The sequence below is a fragment of the Pristiophorus japonicus genome, chromosome 15 (genome assembly GCF_044704955.1).
Source record: "Pristiophorus japonicus isolate sPriJap1 chromosome 15, sPriJap1.hap1, whole genome shotgun sequence".
Classification (NCBI taxonomy): Eukaryota; Metazoa; Chordata; class Chondrichthyes; family Pristiophoridae; genus Pristiophorus; species Pristiophorus japonicus.
The window spans coordinates 12,093,599-12,114,991 of record NC_091991.1 but is presented as its reverse complement, the minus strand read 5'-3'; the positions used below and the strand labels follow the sequence as shown (position 1 = coordinate 12,114,991).

At 47.8% G+C, this 21,393-nt stretch overlaps 1 protein-coding gene across 2 annotated transcripts in view; it reads left to right on the top strand.

Moving 5' to 3' along the window:
* The window catches only part of LOC139280605 (plakophilin-2-like), an 87,284-nt gene that overhangs the window by 27,832 nt on the left and 38,059 nt on the right, over positions 1-21,393 (top strand). For both annotated transcript variants that reach the window (XM_070900154.1, XM_070900153.1), the window contains exon 3: positions 62-867. In XM_070900154.1, the coding sequence (XP_070756255.1) occupies positions 62-867 (806 nt within the window). The remainder of the gene's footprint in view (positions 1-61; positions 868-21,393) is intronic.

Here is a 21,393-nt window from a genome sequence, read left to right as displayed (position 1 = left end):
GTAGAAATACTAGTTGTTCTTGATTTTGTTCCTAAATTGGGTTCCATTTTTCTTTTGCCAGAGCACCAAACTGACGAGCTACACAACGAAACAAGGACTAATGAATGGAGGTGCTCGGTATTCATCGGGGACCAGCCGCTTCCTGTCTGAGGGTTTGCAGAGCCAGACGATCAAACCAACCCGCCGGATCGAGATTTCCCCCGATAGCAGCCCCGTCCTGCTCCGCAGCCTTCTGCGGATGGAATCCGGATACGCGGGGAGGGGGCTGAGGGGGCGAGACACGACAATGGTCTTCAGCCGCCGGGTCAGCTACGGCGAGGCGAACACCGGCGCTCGTCTGATCGGCGCCAGGCCCGCTTTGCGCAGCAGCTCACGCTACGCCCGATCGGAGTTGGTGGCCACCGCTCCCCGCCCAGTGCTGCTCAGCAGGGCCGCTTCCCACAGCGCCCAGAGGCACGCGGTGGCCCGGGGCCGAGAGCCAATAACCCCCGACGGCGTCTTTGTCGAGGTTTTTCCGACCAGCCCCGCCGTGAAGCTGCACCCGGGCCTCAGTCAAAGCACGTCGCAACTCTACGAGCGGGACCAGATCGGGGCCTTGCACCTGCAGCCGGCCGAAGAGTCCTCAAGTTTCCACGGTATGTCTCGCAGAAAGCAGGCCCACGTGGCGACCAACTGGAAGCAAACCACTTACCAGACGAATTATTCTACTGCCGGCAACGCTGCAGTCACTCAAGAGATCGTGCCGGTGGAATGTTCGATAATCGAGGCCCAGGCTCAGGCCCAGGCTCAGGCCCAAAGCAGCCAGCAGACGTCTGCTTCCCAAGAAAGCATTGGAAAACAAACATCGCGTTCAAACTTCACGGAAAGGTAAAGTGTTAACTAACGCCAGCGGTGAGGGAGAAAGCTAGCCAGGAAGACCATTTAATCACCTGACATGACTCACAATGATACTTTCCGCTAAAGCAGGGTAGCTGCCGCAGTGTCGGTTATTTTGTGCACCAATATCGGAGGGGAAGAATTCTGACTGAATTGTCCCGTGTTTCTGAATACTGTGACTAGCATTCCTGAATCTAAATGGGAGCTATAATCCTGGAATGATATATTAGTGATCACGGACTTTAGTTGTGTGGAGAGATTGCAGAAGCTGGGGTTGTTCACCTTAGAGCAGAGAAGGCTAAGTGGAGATTCAATAAAAGTGTTCAAAATTACGAGGGGTTTTGTTAGAGTAAGTAAGGAGGAACTGTTTCCAGTGGCAGGAGGGTCGGTAACGAGAGGACACAGATTGAAGGTGATTGGCAAATCAACCAGAGGGGGGAGATGAGGAGAATTTTTTTTTTACGCAGTGAGTTGTTGTGATCGGGAACGCGCTGCCTGAAAGGGCGGTGGGAGCAGATTCAATAATAACTTTCAAAAGGGAATTGGATAAATACTTGAAGGTGAAAAATGTGCAGGGCTGTGGGGAAAGAGCGGGGGGAGTGGGACTGATTGGGTCGCTCTTTCATAGAGCCGGCACAGGTATGAAAAAGGTATCTTGGCCTTTATTGCAAAGGGGTTGGAGTATAAAAACAGGGAAGTCTTGCTACAGCTATACAGAGTATTGGTGAGGCCACACCTGGACTAGAAACATAAACATTGAAATAGGTGCAGGAGTAGGCCATTCGGCCCTTCGAGCCTGCACTGCCATTCCATGAGTTCATGGCTGAACATGCAACTTCAGTACCCCATTCCTGCTTTCTCGCCATACCCCTTGATCCCCCTAGTAGTAAGGACTACATCTTATCTACTTTTTGAATATATTTAGTGAATTGGCCTCAACAACTTTCTGTGGTAGAGAATTCCACAGGTTCACCACTCTCTGGGTGAAGAAGTTTCTCCTCATCTCGGTCCTAAATGGCTTACCCCTTATCCTTAGACTGTGACCCCTGGTTCTGGACTTCCCCAACATCGGGAACATTCTTCCTGCATCTAACCTGTCTGAACTCATCAGAATTTTAAACGTTTCAATGAGATCCCCTCTCATTCTTCCGAACTCCAGCGAATACAAGCCCAGTTGATCCAGTCCCTCTTGACACGTCAGTCCTGCCATCCCAGGAATCAGTCTCATTGCACTCCCCCAATAGCAAGAATGTCCCATCTCAAGTTAGGAGACCAAAACTGCATGCAGTTTTGGTTTCCATATTACGAAAGGATATACTTGCTTTGGAGGCAATTCAGAGAAGGTTCATTCCGGAGATGAGGGGGTTGACTTATGAGGAAAGGTTGAGTAGGTTGGGCATCTACTCATTGGAATTCAGAAGAATGAGACGTGATCTTATCGAGACATATAAGATTATGAGGGGGCTTGACAAGGTGGATGCAGAGAGGATGTTTCCACTGATGGGGTAGACTAGAACTAGAGAGCATGATCTTAGAATAAGGGGCCGCCCATTTAAAACTGAAATGATGAGAAATTTCTTCTCTGAGGGTTGTAAATCTGTGGAATTCGCTGCCTCAGAGAGCTGTGGAAGCTGGGACATTGAATAAATTTAAGACAGAAATAGACAGTTTCTTAAATGATAAGGGGTTATGGGGAGCGGGTGGGGAAGTGGAGCTGAGTCCATGATCAGATCAGCCATAATCTTATTGAATGGCGGAGCAGGCTCGAGGGGCTGTATGGCCTACTCCTGTCCCTATTTCTTATGTTCTTATAAAGTGCCGTGGGATCTTTTACGTCCACCTGAGAGAGCAGATGGGGTCTCGGTTTAACATCTCATCAAAAAGATGGCACACCCGACAGTGCAGCGTCCCCTCAGTACTGCCCCTCCGACAGTGCGGCGCTCCCTCAGTACTGCCCCTCCGACAGTGCAGCGCTCCCTCAGTACTGCCCCTCCGACAGTGCAACACTCCCTCAGTACTGCCCCTCCGACAGTGCGGCGCTCCCTCAGTACTGCCCCTCCGACAGTGCGGCGCTCCCTCAGTACTGCCCCTCCAACAGTGCGGTGCTCCCTCAGTACTGCCCCTCCGACAGTGCAGCACTCCCTCAGTACTGCCCCTCCGACAGTGCAACACTCCCTCAGTACTGCCCCTCCGACAGTGCAGCGCTCCCTCAGTACTGCCCCTCCGACAGTGCGGCGCTCCCTCAGTACTGCCCTTCCGACAGTGCGGCGCTCCCTCCGTACTGCCCCTCCGACAGTGCCGCGCTCCCTCAGTACTGCACTGGCCTATCGGCCTGGATTTTGTGTTCAATTCTCTGGAGTGAGACTATGAACCGTCTGATTCGGGCGAAAGTGCTACCCACTGAGCCACAGCTGACCTTTGTACATTTGGTCCCTGTGTGCATGGATAAGGGTGAATCCCAACTTCAAATAGTTCAGCCGGGGCTGGGAATACCACATTAAAGGAGGTTTGGTCTTTTATGGAGTGAAGGACTGAACTGCTGAGGGGAATCTTTCTTTGACTTTGAAGCTTTTACATTCTCTGACTGATTAGGGGTTGGATTATTTTCAGGTGTTTCCCACAGGAATGCCAATGTTACTTCATCCTACGAATGTTTTTAAGTTTGGGGCACTCTGTAAATAGGACATTTCCCCACTCCGTCAATATGCCGCCTGAGGCTGGAGGACGATTCCGTATTTTACAAAAGGTTAATGTCCGCGAAACAAACCGAGCAAAGAGCGATGGAGTGCGGGGTAAACTGGAGCAGTGCCGGTCAGGAACGTAACATAAGAACATTAGAAATCGGAGCACGAGTTGGCCATTGGTCCCTCGAGCCTGCTCCGCCATTCAATAAGATCATCTCTGATCTGATCTTGGGCGCAACTCCACTTCCCTGCCCGCTCCCCATAACCCTTCACTCCCGTATCATTCAAAAATTTGTCTATCTCCGGCTTAAATATATTCAATGACCCAGCCTCCACAGCTCTCTGGGACAGAGAATTCCACAGATTTACAACCCTCTGAGCGAAGAAATTCCTCCTCATCTCCATCTTAAATGGGCGACCCCTTATTCTGAAACTATGCCCCCTGGTTCTAGATTCCCCCACGAGGGAAAACATCCTCTCTGCATCCCTGTCCAGCCCCCTCAGAATCTTGCACATTTCAACAAGATCACCTCTCATTCTTCTAAACTCCAATGAGTACAGGCCTAACTGTTCCCCAGTTTATATCAGAGTGAAGTTACATTGGGGCAGACTTTCCTCTGCATCAGTTGGGTGCAGAACCTCTCCTGGTGGAGCAGAGACCCAATCGGTATGGTGGCCTTGTGGATATGTTACTGCCAGCTATGCTGCAGTCTCTGGAGTTGGTGTCGGTGGAAAGTTTGACAATGGTTTAATCAGAGGTCTGCAGTCATGATCCCAAGAATGTGACTTCAAATCCCAGCGCGGGCAGTTTGAGAATTCAAATTCCTTTTTAAAAAATCTAGAAATAAAAAGCTCGGTAAAAGAAACCATAAAGCTGTCGGATTATCGTTAAGTACCCGACTGGTTCACAAATACCCTTTAAGGGAAGGAAATGTGCCCTCCCCCTTTCAGTGCTTGTTAAGAATCTGCTCTTTCCGAACACTCTCCAGTTCTGACGAAGGGTCATCGACCTGAAACGTTAACTCTGCTCTCTCTCCACAGATGCTGCCTGACTCGCTGAGATTTCCAGCATTTCCTGTTTTTATTCCAGATTCCAGCATCCGCGGTATTTTGCTTTTATATTAGTGTGTAATTCACCACCACTTCTCTTCCAGGATTGTCCACCTTGAAGAAGTTCTGCTCGTCCCTCAGACGGGATTTCCGTTTGTCTCTTTCACTTTGTTCATCTTTGCTTTCTGTTTCCCTTCTTGTATTTGATCCAGTTTCTGCCAAGACTCGCTTTCATGGCCACATCTCTTTCCTCAGTAACGGTCTCCGCCTCGGACTTAATCCGCCTGGATTCCAACAGAAATTCCACCCATCAGTTTTGGATCCACCCAGCATTACAGATATCTCCGAGATATTCAGCGTTCACCGACCTCTACCTTGCAGAGGCTGACCACCAGTTCTCTGACACCTCCTCCTACCTCCCCCTGAACCATGACCCCACCACTGAACATCAAGCCATCATTTCCCAGATTGTCACTGACCTCATCTCCTCTGGAGATCTTCCCTCCACAGTCACCAAACTCATTATTCCCCAACCCTGCACAGTCCGCTTCTACCTCCCTCCCAAGATCCACAAACAGGACTGCCCCAGTAGACCCATCGTTTCAGCCTGTTCTTGCCCCTGTTGTGGAAAAATATTTCCAAGACTGTATAATATATAAAGAGAGGTTTATTAAATCAGAGACAAAGCTTTGGGAGAAGTGTTAAAGACCCCTGTCTTTGAACCATCTTCTCAAATTGGTATCTGCAGTGAAGTCCTTTTATCTTACAAATTACGTCACTTTACAACACATGCTTTAGCACTATAAAGCTTTTACTATCGAAGGCTAAGCTTTTGATATAACCCATCCTGCATTGTGACAGGGCAGTATAAACAAATGCAGGCTTTTGACACCGGTATAAACAAACATACACAGCACTTAACTCTCCAGTGTTCATTATCTCACTTTCCTATCTTCATCATTAACTCAAGGCCAGCATACCTTAAAGTCTAACTGGTTTTTTTATATAATGCATTAAATTGTCCCTTACAAAATTCATTAAAGGGGAAAATAAAACAAATGTTTGGTCCCGTATACTAGTCCAGTATATGTCCAAAAATCCGCTCCAACAATATTCCCCCTTTTGGTCCTGGAGGATGTTTACGAAATCCAGATGACCACAATGATAGTAGCATATATTCGTCCTTTGGGGTATGTTACTTCCCTGATGTTCCATATGTCCACCTTGCCTGTAGCTCTAGGCTACCTTTCAAAGATAGTGGTCGGTGTCATTGCCGTCTGTTTCTTCATCCTTGGTGTCTTCAGGTATTTCCATCAGGTGTGCTTCTTCTTCGGCGATTACACTGGCTACTGGCATCAGTCGAGCCATCATAACTTTACAGCAGATATTCAAACACCCGATAATCAGACAGCAAGTAATTATTATTACAACCAGAATAATTACTCCATGCATAAGATAGGACCCCCAGGATCCCCCTAACAGCCAGTCAAACCAGCCAGATACTCCTGCTGTTATGGATAACTTCTTTACCTCCCTTCTTATGTGATCAGCGAGGTTGGTTATGTTTTCTGAATTATCAGGAATGTAAGTGCAACATTCAGCTCCAATTAAGGCACATTGTGAGTATGGCTACCATTTCAGCCGTTATGCCCTCTATTGCTTCAGCAGTGTCATTAACTATCTGTTCCAGTACCCTCTCTAGGTTATGTAATTCATCCATGGTGCGTCCTATCCCGAATGGGAGCATCATGACCCCAAATAGCCTCTCTACCAGGGTAAGATCTCGTCTTAGTCGACCTGGTGTCTGTACTTCTGCTAAAGTACGTACCCGTCTGACAAAAGGGACCACATATCCCAAATAACAGGACCCCCTCCAGTTCTGAGGCAACCAGGGGTAGGCCTTATGCCCGCACACAAAATAAGTGCCATTGTATGCTGTTAGATTCGATCCCAATCTCTCTCTCAGCCCCCGTCACCACCTAATCTTAGGGTCCCAGTCCTGGCTACTTGTCTGATTCTTCAAACCCTCTATTTCAAAGAACCCCTGTCTTGTTGTTTCGCTGGCTATTATGTTCCACCTGGTGAGGTTAAAGTATTGCGTACAATTGCTATATCCTGCTACAAAACCTGTTTCCTCACCAGTCAGGTCTCTAGTGAAACAAATGTCAGCGGTGGGCCTTCCAACTCCTGAGGTGTTGGTCAAAACCAGGAACGGGGGTCGTACCGACCTATTGTATTCCGGCTGGTACCATCCGTCAAATGCATCCAAAAGGTAACCCCCCGATCTCCACGTTTCTTTATTACCCACTCTGGTTCCAAGTATCATTTGCTTCCCCTGTATCATTTTGTCGCCTTACCCACTCCGCTACTTCCGAAATGTTAAGGGAGATTGACCTCAAGGGGATGCCTCCTTTGCTATGTATGGGGATGTGCGAACATACCCAGCAACTGGAAAAGTTCTCATTTTGCGCATAAACATAAGACATGTACAAAAAGGTATTCACATGTAACTCTCGTTTCGGTCTAGCTAGCAGGCCGGACCTAACACGAACTATGATAATCGCACCGATCGCAATATATAGTTTCATCTTATTACTCTATAATTAACAAATAGTCAAAGGCAAAATGGCCGTATGGCTTGCTTGAAGAATCTCTCGCTGTCAATCTGTAAATAGACAAACAACAACAACTAATACGTGTGCTAAACGGCTGGTTCAAAAACCTTCAGCTGGGTTCAATGCTTCCATTGTCCGTTCCCTTTAACATCGATGCAGGCACAAGTGTCCCTGCTGATTATAACCTCATATGGTCCTATCCATTTTTGAGGCAAACCCCGGTTTTCCCGGGAGGACCCTTACCATAACGCGACTTCCCGCCAACGGGACTTCAGGGAGCTTTGTAAGCCCTGCTTCCGCGTCTCTTTCTTCCTGATTGTCCCTAACTAATTTACGCATCCCTTTTAATTGAGTACTTAGTTCCAAAACATACCGTTTTATTTTGTCTTTTAATGGGCCTACATCGGCCCCTCCCTGTTATGATGTTCTCTGGTAATCGCATCGCCCTTCCTGTCATTAGTTCATAAGGAGTTAATCCGGTTGTCGGTTTGTCGTGGCTCTTAACTTCATCAATATAATGGGTAATATTTCTGTCCACGTTTTTCCTGATGTTTGCATGGCCTTTGCCAGGGCGTTCTTAAGGGTACGGTTCATGCGCTCTACCATCCCAGAACTCTGCGGGTGGTAGGGGATGTGGAGTTTTTGTTTTATGCCCATCAGCTGGCATATTGCTTTTACAGTTTTTCCGGTGAAGTGGGTGCCTTGGTCGGAATCTATTTGAAGAGGCACTCCCCATCGGGGAATCACCTGCTCGGTCAATATCCTTGCCACTGTTGAGGCAGTGCAATCAGGTGTGGGGAAAGCTTCCACCCATCGGGTAAATTGATCTATAATCACTAGGCAATATCTTTTTCCATGGGATGGGGGCAAAGGTCCTGTGAAATCCATTTGTACGTGTTCCCATGGCCCCCGTGGACAGGGCTGGTGTCCCATTTTAATTTTAATGGGCCTGCCTGGATTATATTGTGCGCACGTAACGCATCGATGGCAATATTTGGCGATATCTCTCTCCATCCCTTTCCACCACCAATCTCTCCCAAGACTCCCGGTCATGGCCTCTCATCCTGAATGAGACAGGCCATGATGCAACTCCAATAAGGTATTCTGTAAGCATTCAGGCACCATTACCTTGTCGTTTCGTCTCCAAACGTTATCCTTCCCTTGCGTTGCGCCCTGCTTTGTCCACATACCTATTTCTTCCTCAGAAGTGTCCTGGTGTAGTTTCTCAATACTTACCTGTTGGTCTCGGGCCCCAGCAGCACTGACTTAATTTTAATAATTTAAAATCATTATCAATGGACAGTGTTTTTTACCTCTTCAAATTCTTTTTTTTTTCAATTAAACCAATATCTTTTTCACAGCTGATATCAACTGGTATTTAGTAAGTTATGTCTTTATCCATCGCAAACACCCCTTCTCCCCCATGCTGTCATATAATTTTCCGATAATTCCAGTGCCCGGGTGAGGGCTACCAGTTCTGCCACTTGAGCTGACGACCCCCCATTAATTCGCCCTGATTCAACTGTCTCTAGATCCTGGTTAACTACAGCCCATCCGGTACGAGATAGTCCCTCTACGTATTTTCGTGAGCCGTCCACAAACAAGGTTTGTTCTGCGGTTTGAAGGGGGGCGTCTTTTATTCTATCCTCTTCCATATCCTCACATACCTCTTCGCAAAAGTGGGGTTCCCCCTCACCTATCATACCTTCTGCGGGGTTGTTTCCTACATCCCTAATTATGGCTACCGCTTTGTTAGGTGTTAAGAGGACTGCTTCCCACTTTGCCCATCTCATATTAGATACGGTTCTCAGTTTTCCTGTGTTTAACATTTCTATCAATGTGTGTTTAGTGTGGAGAATGATGTTTCCAGTCATCACCACAGACTCGCTTAATTTTTTTACCACCCAAGCTGCGCAATCTAGCGCAGCTATACATCTGGATTGGTAATGGATATTGAGGCTCCCGTGTCCACTAGCATCTCACACTGTCGGCCCCCTACTAGTGCAGACACATATATCCTCCCCTCCTTTTTACTTTGTACAGGGGCCGCCGGACATCACCGGGTGGCTTTGTACGCCTGCCACTGCTGGTATTCCTGTTCTGACAGGGTCCTTGCCTTATCAGGATAGCCATTTTTACCATAGCATGTCGCTTCCAGGTGCCCTTTCTTACCACAATACGTACATTGCTTTTCACTGCCTTTCCCTTTGCATTTCCTGGCAAAATGGCCCGGTTTTCCACAATTATGGCAAGTCCCCCTTTTCTGCCCTCCTCCTGTTCCCGTGGCAGAGACCGTTTCCTGCTTTATCTTTTTCTTTTCTAAACTGCTAAAGCTTACTGTTTTAGCCTTTTTCAAAAGTCCCTTTTACACCTTCACAGATAGCTCACCACTTGCCCAGGAGTTTGACCTGATCCCTGAAGGTATTTCTAAATTTAAAACTTTTTTTTTTACTGAGCTAGAAGCTTTCGTGTCAAGGTTTTACACGAAGGAAAATGGGAGTGTTTTAAAAGGCATTCTTTATCTCATTCCTAGACTAAATTTATGTCTTTCAACCCAATTGCATGTTTTCTTTCGACAAGTAAGTGAGCGTGTCAAATTCTTTTTTTTTTACTACCGGGACCATGTATTTTTATCTTTTACTCAACAAACCTATCCTTTGTGCATTTCCTAGCTCCGTAACTTATCATCCGAATATATCCACACCCTTCGTTTCTAACTTAAAATGTAATACCATAAGGTTCACAGTTTCTTAAACTTCCCACATACAGCACAACACTACGAAGGGTTTAAAAAAAAACATTTCACTCTGTTTGGAAAGAGTGGGTGGAGCTAAAACAGGCAGGCAACTCCACACCTTCTTAAAACAGGCTTTCAGTCATTCCACAGTCAAAATTACTCGAGTACTCTCTTCATTCAAAATAGACACTCACAAAAGTCTCTCTTCATTCAACAAAGCTTATGTCTGGATCCATATGTCACTTAAGATAGTCACTATCAGCTTTTATTATTACGTAATTACGCAAGTTACAATTAATGATAGGAATTAATTAATGACCCGGGCAGCCCGCGTTTTACATTCCCTTCCTTACCTTCCATGTTCGCCAGTCTCGGACGTTTCCCTTTGTTTCTGTAATACTCACGGCCATGACTACTCTGTGGAGACCCTTTGTCTTCGCAACAAAGCTAGCGTGTTTCCTTACCACCGGAGTTTTCGGCTCTAGGTTGGATCGATCAGTTCCCTTCCGCACCAACCTTATTTACTAAAGGGACAACTCAAACTGGTTAGTCAGCCTCTTCCAGCTATCTGTTTACTCGTATCTTATACACTATCCCGTCGTGCCCGTACACCTCTCTTTTCAGTCTCTAACACCAGATTCCAGATACTGTCTTAAGTGATCACGTCTGATCAGACAGTATCCTGTCGTGACGCCATTTTGTTGTGGAAAAATATTTCCGAGACTGTATAATATATAAAGAGAGGTTTATTAAATCAGAGACAAAGCTTTGGGAGAAGTGTTAAAGACCCCTGTCTTTGAACCATCTTCTCAAATTGGTATCTGCAGTGAAGTCCTTTTATCTTACAAATTACGTCACTTTACAACACATGCTTTAGCACTATAAAGCTTTTACTATCGAAGGCTAAGCTTTTGATATAACCCATCCTGCATTGTGACAGGGCAGTATAAACAAATGCAGGCTTTTGACACCGGTATAAACAAACATACACAGCACTTAACTCTCCAGTGTTCATTATCTCACTTTCCTATCTTCATCATTAACTCAAGGCCAGCATACCTTAAAGTCTAACTGGTTTTTTTATATAATGCATTAAATTGTCCCTTACAAAATTCATTAAAAGGGAAAATAAAACAAATGTTTGGTCCCGTATACTAGTCCAGTATATGTCCAAAAATCCGCTCCAACACCCCACGGAACTTATTTCTTCCTATCTCGACTCTTCTTTCTCCCCTTGTCCACTCTCTCCCCACCTGCATCCGCGACTCCGCCGACGCCCTCCATCACTTTAACAGTTTCCCGGTCCCAACCGTCTCCTTTCCATCATGGACGTCCAATCCCTCTACACTTCCATCCCCCATCAGGATGGTCTGAGGGCACTCCGCTTCTTCCTCGAGCAGAGGCCCAACCAGTCCCCAACCCCACCCTCCTCCACCTGGCTGAACTTGTTCTCACATTGAACAACTTCTCCTTTAACTCCACTCACTTCCTCCAAATTAAAGGTGTTGCTATGGGAACCCGCATGGGTCCTAGCTATGCCTGCCTTCTCGTGGGATATTTGGACCATTCTTTGTTCCAGTCCTACTCGGGTCCCCTCCCTCACCTCTTTTTCTGGTACATTGATGATTGTATCGGTGCCGTTTCCTGCTCTCGCCCTGAACTAGAAAATTTCATTCACTTTGCATCCAATTTCCACCCTTCCCTCACCTTCACATGGTCCATCTCCGACTCTTCCCTTCCCTTCCTTGACTTCTCCGTCTCCATCTCTGGGGATAGGCTATCGACCAGTATCCACTATAAGCCCACTGACTCCCACAGCTACCTGGACGACACGTCCTCCCATCCCGCACCCTGTAAGGACTCCATTCCATTCTCCCAGTTTCTCCATCTCTGTCGCATCTGCTCTGACGACGCTACCTTTCACACTAGTGCCTCTGACATGCCTTCCTTTTTCCTCAACAGAGGATTTCCCTCCGCCGTGGTTAACATGGCCCTCGACCGTGTCCGTTCTATTTCCCGGACTGCTGCTCTCCCCTTCCCCTCCCTCTCAGAACCATGACAGGGTTCCCCTTGTCCTTACCTTTCACCCCACCAGCCTCCATGTTCAATGGATCATCCTCCGCCATTTCCGCCACCTCCAGCGTGATCCCACCACTAATCACATCTTCCCCTCCCCTTCCCTCTCAGCAATCCGAAGGGACCGCTCCCTCCGTGACACCCTGGTCCATTCCGCAGTCACCCCCAGCACCCCCTCCCCTTCCCACAGCACCTTCCCGTGCAAGCGCAGGAGATGCAAAACCTGCCCTTTTACCTCCTCCCTTCCCACTGTCCAGGGCCCCAAATATTCCATCCAAGTGAAACAGCGATTTATTTGTACTTCTTTCAAGTTAGTATTCTGTATTCACTGCTTACGATGTAGTCTCCTCTACATTGGGGAGACCGAGCGTAGATTGGGTGACCACTTTGCGGAACACCTCTGTTCAGTCCGCGAGTGTGACCCTGAGCTTCCGGTCACCTGTCACTTTAATTCTCCACTCCCACTCTGACCTCTCCGTCCTCGGTCTCCTATACTGTTCCAACAAAGCTCAACGCAAGCTCGAGGAACAGCACCTCATCTTTCGTTTAGGCACTTTATAGCCTTCTGGACTCAAAATCGAGTTCAACAATTTCAGAGCATAACCGCTGCCAATCTTTGGCTTCCTACCCCTTGTCTCTAATGGCAGTTGGTCACACCCTATCTTGACTAATGATTTTCTAATTCTTGCCATTACCATTTGAATTTGGCCCATCATCCCTTTTGTCTCTCTAATCTCTCCTGTCTTCCACCCTATCACAGACCTTCCTTTTTGTCCTTTCCTCCCCTCCCCCTTTCAGTGCTTGATAAGAATCTGTTCTTTCCAAACACCAGTGCTGACGAAGGATCATCGACCTGAAACGTTAACTCTGCTTCCTCTCCACAGATGCTGCCTGACCTGCTGAGATTTCCAGCATTTTCTGTTTTTATTCCAGCATCCGCAGTATTTTGCTTTTGAATTAAACGATGGGGCCTTTTTCACCAAAACAGTGCAGATTATGGGGATATTTGATCAAGGTTTTTAAGTTATGAAAGGATGGGGCAGGGGAGATAGCAACAGGCAGTTTCCTATAGTTGAGGGGTCAGGAACGAGGCGACAGAGATACAAGGTTAAGATTTGGATCAGAGGGCAAGGGAAACCGCTTCACACACAGAGAGCTGTGAGGCCATGGGATCGGTTTCCGGGCTCACTGTTTGAGGCAGAAGCCATGTAAACATTGCAGATTAGATTGCATCAGTGAGTGAAGGGGGAAGGCATTGTATGGACACAGGAGCAGGGCGTGTGATTAGAACTGTTTGCTCGCTGGAGGGTAAACATTAACACAGTCTATCTGGGCCTCGTGTTCAAATCCTCCCCCCTCCCCCCCCACCCCCCGTGGCCTAGCCCCCTCCCTATCTCTGTAATCTCCTCCAGCCCTACACCCCTCCCTATCTCTGTAACCTCCTCCTGCCCTACACCCCTCCCTCTCTCTCTTAACTTCCTCCAGCCCTACACCCCTCCCTATCTCTGTTATCTCCTCCAGCCCTACACCCCTCCCTATCTCTGTAACCTCCTCCAGCCCATACACCCCTCCCTATCTCTCTAACCTCCTCCAGCCCTACACCCCTCCCTATCTCTCTAACCTCCTCCAGCCCTACACCCCTCCCTATCTCTGTAACCTCCTCCAGCCCTACACCCCTCCCTATCTCTGTAACCTCCTCCAGCCCTACACCCCTCCCTATCTCTGTAACCTTCTCCTTCCCTACACCCCTCCCTCTCTCTCTTAACTTCCTCCAGCCCTACACCCCTTCCTTATCTCTGTAACCTCCTCCAGCCCCTACACCCCTCCCTATCTCTGAAACCTCCTCCAGCCCCTTCACCCCTCCCTATCTCTGTAACCTCCTCCAGACCCTACACCCCTCCCTATCTCTGTAACCTCCTCCAGCCCTACACCCCTCCCTATCTCTGTAACCTCCTCAAGCACTACACCCCTTCCTATCTCTGTAACCTCCTCCAGCCCTGTACCCCTCCCTATCTCTGTAACCTCCTCCAGCCCCTCAGCCCACGAGACGAGGTGGCCAACTGATTCTGGCGATGGACTGCTAATGCATTGCGCGTATGTGTGTGAATACCAACGTTGTCGATGATTTTTCGTAGGATATGTTGATGAGGTGAGATGAAGGACACTGGGAGGAGGCTCGTGTGGAGCATAGACACTGCGTTCCTCCAACTCTGGCCTCTTGCACATCCCTGATTTCCATCACTCTACCATTGGCGGCCGTGCCTTCAGTTGCCTGGGCCCTAATCTCTGAAATTCCTTCCCTAAACCCCTCCACCTTTCTATCTCTCTCTCTCCTCCTTTGAGACGCTCCTTAAAACCTTACCTCTTTCACCTGTCCTAATATATCCTTCTGTGGCTCGGTGTCAATTTCTGTCCCATATCGCTCCTGTGAAGCTCCTTGGTGTGTTTTTACAGCATTAAAGGCGCTGCATAAATACACAACGCATTAGCAGTCCATTGCCATAATCACTCGGCCAGCCTACTGGGGTATGCTAGCTTAGTGATTATGTTCCTGGGCTGAGTAACCCAGAGACCTGGACCGATGATCTGGAGAAGCGAGTTCAAATCCCACCACGAAATTCAGTGAATTAAATAAATCTGGAATAAAAAGCTAGCATCAATAATGGTGACCATGAAACCATCGGATTGTTGTAAAAACCCATCTGGTTCACTGATGTCCTTTAGGGAAGGAAATCTGCCGCCCTTACCCGGTCTGGGCCGATATGTGATTCCAGACCCACAGCAGTGTGGTTGACTCTGAAATGGCCCAGCGAGACACTCAGTTGTACCAAACCGCTACAAGAAACAATAATCAGAATAAACGATGCAGACGGCAGTGGTTTGAGAAGGCGGCTCACCACCACCTTCTCGAGGGGCCATTAGGATCGGGCAATAAATGCCGGCCTTGCCAGCGACATCCCAGGAATGAATAAAACAACAAAAATGCCAGTTTTTATTGTTGTGAGTGTGTTGTGATTCTGTGTGTCTCCATGTGATTCCAGTGCGGCGTCGATCCCAGAGAGCATAGGTTGGGAAATCGTAGCCCTGTGACGTCCTGACCTGCTCCCTCTGGCAGCACCTCTGCACGTTGGAGTCACAGAGTCAGGCCCCTGTATCGTCACTCGGGTATTGGGAGGAGCACGGCCCCATGCCGCCAGGATGGTTTAACGATATATTTGTAGCGTGGAGCGATGTTGGAGATACTATAGCTACTGGTCGTTACACGCTGCCAGTCTAAGATTTGTCGTTAATGTCTTTTGAGCGTTGTGTGTCAGTGTCTATGGGGATGTTCTAATGTCCATGCCTGTGAGAACACCACTGCAGGTCAGAGCTATAGAGCTGGAGCGCCGGGCCATGGAACATCGTGGGTGAAGGTGCGGCGAATGAGGGTACGGGGCCCAGAAGAGGCGAAGGCCAGGGGCAGCACGGGCCAGCCCACACTGCGATATGTGTGTGCACTAGGTCTGTGCAGCAGAGCAGGTCTACAGTGGTCCTGGTTAACCCTTGCCACTGGATAAAAGGCCGAGCTGTCGAGCCGGTGTGGTGGCTGGTGTGCAACGGTCACCACACGTTAAAAAAATCCACACACAGGCATCTTCCACCCCCTCAATTGGAGTTCAGGACGGGAACATCGGGTCCTTCATTGAAACATCTGTGAACTCTTGTGGAAGCAAGTCATCCTCGTTCGAGGGACCGCCTATGATGATGACGGGGATGCCTATGTTGTGCATCAGTGTCAATGGGGATGTTCTGATGTTGGTGCCTGTGTTGTGTGTCAGTGTCTATGGGGATGTTCTGATTTGGTGCATGTGCTGTATGTCAGTGTCTATGGGGATGTTCTGATTCGGTGCCTGTGTTGTATGTCAGTGTCTATGGGGATGTGCTGATTCGGTGCATGTGTTGTGTGTCAGTGTCTATGGGGATGTTCTGATTCGGTGCCTGTGTTGTGTCAGTGTCTATGGGGATGTTCTGATTCAGTGCATGTGTTGTATGTCAGTGTCTATGGGGATGTGCTGATTCGGTGCCTGTGTTGTATGTCAGTGTCTATGGGGATGTTCTGATTCGGTGCTTGTGTTGTGTCAGTGTCTATGGGAATGTTCTGATTCGGTGCCTGTGTTGTGTCAGTGTCTATGGGAATGTTCTGATTCGGTGCCTGTGTTGTGTCAGTGTCTATGGGAATGTTCTGATTCGGTGCCTGTGTTGTGTCAGTGTCTATGGGAATGTTCTGATTCGGTGCCTGTGTTGTGTCAGTGTCTATGGGAATGTTCTGATTCGGTGCCTGTGTTGTATGTCAGTGTCAATGGGGATGTTCTGATTCAGTGCATGTGTTGTATGTCAGTGTCTATGGGGATGTTCTGATTTGGTGCATGTGTTGTATGTCAGTGTCTATGGGGATGTTCTGATTTGGTGCATGTGTTGTGTGTCAGTGTCTATGGGGATGTTCTGATTTGGTGCATGTGTTGTATGTCAGTGTCTATGGGGATGTGCTGATTCGGTGCCTGTGTTGTGTCAGTGTCTATGGGGATGTGCTGATTCGGTGCCTGTGTTGTGTCTGTGTCTATGGGGATGTTCTGATTCAGTGCATGTGTTGTATGTCAGTGTCTATGGGGATGTGCTGATTCGGTGCATGTGTTGTGTGTCAGTGTCTATGGGGATGTGCTGATTCGGTGCCTGTGTTGTATGTCAGTGTCTATGGGGATGTGCTGATTCGGTGCATGTGTTGTGTGTCAGTGTCTATGGGGATGTGCTGATTCGGTGCATGTGTTGTGTGTCAGTGTCTATGGGGATGTTCTGATTCGGTGCCTGTGTTGTGTCAGTGTCTATGGGGATGTGCTGATTCGGTGCCTGTGTTGTGTCAGTGTCTATGGGATGTTCTGATTCGGTGCATGTGTTGTATGTCAGTGTCTATGGGGATGTTCTGATGTTGGTGCCTGTGTTGTGTCAGTGTCTATGGGATGTTCTGATTCGGTGCCTGTGTTGTGCCTGTGTCTATGGGGATGTTCTGATTCGGTGCATGTGTTGTATGTCAGTGTCTATGGGGATGTGCTGATTCGGTGCCTGTGTTGTGTGTCAGTGTCTATGGGGATGTTCTGATTCGGTGCCTGTGTTGTGTGTCAGTGTCTATGGGGATGTGCTGATTCGGTGCCTGTGTTGTATGTCAGTGTCTATGGGGATGTGCTGATTCGGTGCATGTGTTGTGTGTCAGTGTCCATGGGGATGTGCTGATTCGGTGCATGTGTTGTGTCAGTGTCTATGGGAATGTGCTGATTCGGTGCCTGTGTTGTATGTCAGTGTCTATGGGGATGTTCTGATTCGGTGCATGTGTTGTGTGTCAGTGTCTATGGGGATGTTCTGATTCGGTGCCTGTGTTGTGTCAGTGTCTATGGGGATGTTCTGATTCGGTGCATGTGTTGTATGTCAGTGTCTATGGGAATGTGCTGATTCGGTGCATGTGTTATATGTCAGTGTCTATGGGGATGTTCTGATTCGGTGCCTGTGTTGTATGTCATTGTCGATGGGGATGTTCTGATTTGGTGCATGTGTTGTTTCAGTGTCTGGGGATGTTCTGATTCGGTGCCTATGTTGTGTGTCAGTGTCTATGGGGATGTTCTGATTCGGTGCCTGTGTTGTGTCAGTGTCTATGGGGATGTTCTGATTCAGTGCATGTGTTGTATGTCAGTGTCTATGGGGATGTTCTGATTTGGTGCATGTGTTGTTTCAGTGTCTATGGGGATGTTCTGATTCAGTGCATGTGTTGTATGTCAGTGTCTATGGGGATGTTCTGATTCGGTACCTATGTTGTATGTCAGTGTCTATGGGAATGTTCTGATTCGGTGCATGTGTTGTATGTCAGTGTCTATGGGGATGTTCTGATTCGGTGCCTATGTTGTATGTCAGTGTCTATGGGAATGTGCTGATTCGGTGCATGTGTTGTGTGTCAGTGTCTATGGGGATGTTCTGATTCGGTGCCTGTGTTGTATGTCAGTGTCTATGGGGATGTGCTGATTCGGTGCATGTGTTGTATGTCAGTGTCTATGGGGATGTGCTGATTCGGTGCATGTGTTGTATGTCAGTGTCTATGGGGATGTTCTGATTCGGTGCCTGTGTTGTGTCAGTGTCTATGGGAATGTTCTGATTCGGTGCATGTGTTGTGTCAGTGTCTATGGGGATGTGCTGATTCAGTGCATGTGTTGTATGTCAGTGTCTATGGGGATGTTCTGATTCGGTGCCTGTGTTGTATGTCAGTGTCTATGGGGATGTGCTGATTCGGTGCATGTGTTGTATGTCAGTGTCTATGGGGATGTTCTGATTCGGTGCCTGTGTTGTGTCAGTGTCTATGGGAATGTTCTGATTCGGTGCCTGTGTTGTATGTCAGTGTCTATGGGAATGTTCTGATTCGGTGCCTGTGTTGTGTCAGTGTCTATGGGAATGTTCTGATTTGGTGCCTGTGTTGTGTCAGTGTCTATGGGGATGTTCTGATTTGGTGCATGTGTTGTTTCAGTGTCTATGGGAATGTTCTGATTCGGTGCCTGTGTTGTGTCAGTGTCTATGGGGATGTTCTGATTCAGTGCCTGTGTTGTGTCAGTGTCTATGGGAATGTTCTGATTCAGTGCATGTGTTGTATGTCAGTGTCTATGGGGATGTTCTGATTCGGTGCATGTGTTGTGTGTCAGTGTCTATGGGGATGTTCTGATTCGGTGCCTGTGTTGTGTGTCAGTGTCTATGGGGATGTTCTGATTCAGTGCATGTGTTGTGTGTCAGTGTCTATGGGAATGTTCTGATTCAGTGCATGTGTTGTATGTCAGTGTCTATGGGGATGTTCTGATTCGGTGCATGTGTTGTATGTCAGTGTCTATGGGGATGTGCTGATTCGGTGCCTGTGTTGTGTCAGTGTCTATGGGAATGTTCTGATTCAGTGCATGTGTTGTATGTCAGTGTCTATGGGGATGTGCTGATTCGGTGCATGTGTTGTGTGTCAGTGTCTATGGGGATGTGCTGATTCGGTGCCTGTGTTGTGTCAGTGTCTATGGGAATGTTCTGATTCAGTGCATGTGTTGTATGTCAGTGTCTATGGGGATGTTCTGATTCGGTGCATGTGTTGTGTGTCAGTGTCGATGGGGATGTTCTGATTCAGTGCATGTGTTGTGTCAGTGTCTATGGGAATGTTCTGATTTGGTGCCTGTGTTGTGTCAGTGTCTATGGGGATGTTCTGATTTGGTGCATGTGTTGTTTCAGTGTCTATGGGGATGTTCTGATTCAGTGCATGTGTTGTGTCAGTGTCTATGGGGATGTTCTGATTCGGTGCCTGTGTTGTGTCAGTGTCTATGGGAATGTTCTGATTCGGTGCCTGTGTTGTGTGTCAGTGTCTATGGGAATGTTCTGATTTGGTGCATGTGTTGTATGTCAGTGTCTATGGGGATGTTCTGATGTTGGTGCCTGTGTTGTGTCAGTGTCTATGGGATGTTCTGATTCGGTGCCTGTGTTGTGTCTGTGTCTATGGGGATGTTCTGATTCGGTGCATGTGTTGTATGTCAGTGTCTATGAGGATGTGCTGATTCGGTGCCTGTGTTGTGTCAGTGTCTATGGGGATGTGCTGATTCGGTGCCTGTGTTGTATGTCAGTGTCTATGGGAATGTGCTGATTCGGTGCATGTGTTGTATGTCAGTGTCTATGGGGATGTGCTGATTCGGTGCATGTGTTGTGTCAGTGTCTATGGGAATGTGCTGATTCGGTGCATGTGTTGTGTGTCAGTGTCTATGGGGATGTTCTGATTCGGTGCCTGTGTTGTGTGTCAGTGTCTATGGGAATGTTCTGATTTGGTGCAAGTGTTGTATGTCAGTGTCTATGGGAATGTGCTGATTCGGTGCCTGTGTTGTGTCAGTGTCTGTGGGATGTTCTGATTCGGTGCATGTGTTGTATGTCAGTGTCTATGGGGATGTTCTGATGTTGGTGCCTGTGTTGTGTCAGTGTCTATGGGATGTTCTGATTCGGTGCCTGTGTTGTGCCTGTGTCTATGGGGATGTTCTGATTCGGTGCATGTGTTGTATGTCAGTGTCTATGGGGATGTGCTGATTCGGTGCCTGTGTTGTGTGTCAGTGTCTATGGGGATGTGCTGATTCGGTGCCTGTGTTGTATGTCAGTGTCTATGGGGATGTGCTGATTCGGTGCATGTGTTGTGTGTCAATGTCTATGGGGATGTGCTGATTCGGTGCCTGTGTTGTATGTCAGTGTCTATGGGGATGTGCTGATTCGGTGCATGTGTTGTGTGTCAATGTCTATGGGAATGTGCTGATTCGGTGCATGTGTTGTGTGTCAGTGTCTATGGGGATGTTCTGATTCGGTGCCTGTGTTGTGTCAGTGTCTATGGGGATGTTCTGATTCGGTGCATGTGTTGTGTCAGTGTCTATGGGAATGTTCTGATTCGGTGCCTGTGTTGTATGTCAGTGTCTATGGGGATGTGCTGATTCGGTGCATGTGTTGTGTGTCAGTGTCTATGGGGATGTTCTGATTCGGTGCCTGTGTTGTATGTCATTGTCGATGGGGATGTTCTGATTTGGTGCATGTGTTGTTTCAGTGTCTGGGGATGTTCTGATTCGGTGCCTATGTTGTATGTCAGTGTCTATGGGAATGTTCTGATTCGGTGCCTGTGTTGTATGTCAGTGTCTATGGGGATGTTCTGATTCGGTGCCTGTGTTGTATGTCAGTGTCTATGGGGATGTTCTGATTCGGTGCCTGTGTTGTGTCAGTGTCTATGGGAATGTTTTGATTCGGTGCCTGTGTTGTATGTCAGTGTCTATGGGGATTTGCTGATTCGGTGCATGTGTTGTGTGTCAGTGTCTATGGGGATGTTCTGATTCGGTGCCTGTGTTGTGTCAGTGTCTATGGGGATGTTCTGATTCAGTGCATGTGTTGTATGTCAGTGTCTATGGGGATGTTCTGATTCGGTGCATGTGTTGTATGTCAGTGTCTATGGGGATGTTCTGATTCGGTACCTATGTTGTATGTCAGTGTCTATGGGAATGTTCTGATTTGGTGCATGTGTTGTTTCAGTGTCTATGGGGATGTTCTGATTCAGTGCATGTGTTGTATGTCAGTGTCTATGGGGATGTTCTGATTCGGTACCTATGTTGTATGTCAGTGTCTATGGGAATGTTCTGATTCGGTGCATGTGTTGTTTCAGTGTCTATGGGGATGTTCTGATTCAGTGCATGTGTTGTATGTCAGTGTCTATGGGGATGTTCTGATTCGGTACCTATGTTGTATGTCAGTGTCTATGGGGATGTGCTGATTCGGTGCATGTGTTGTATGTCAGTGT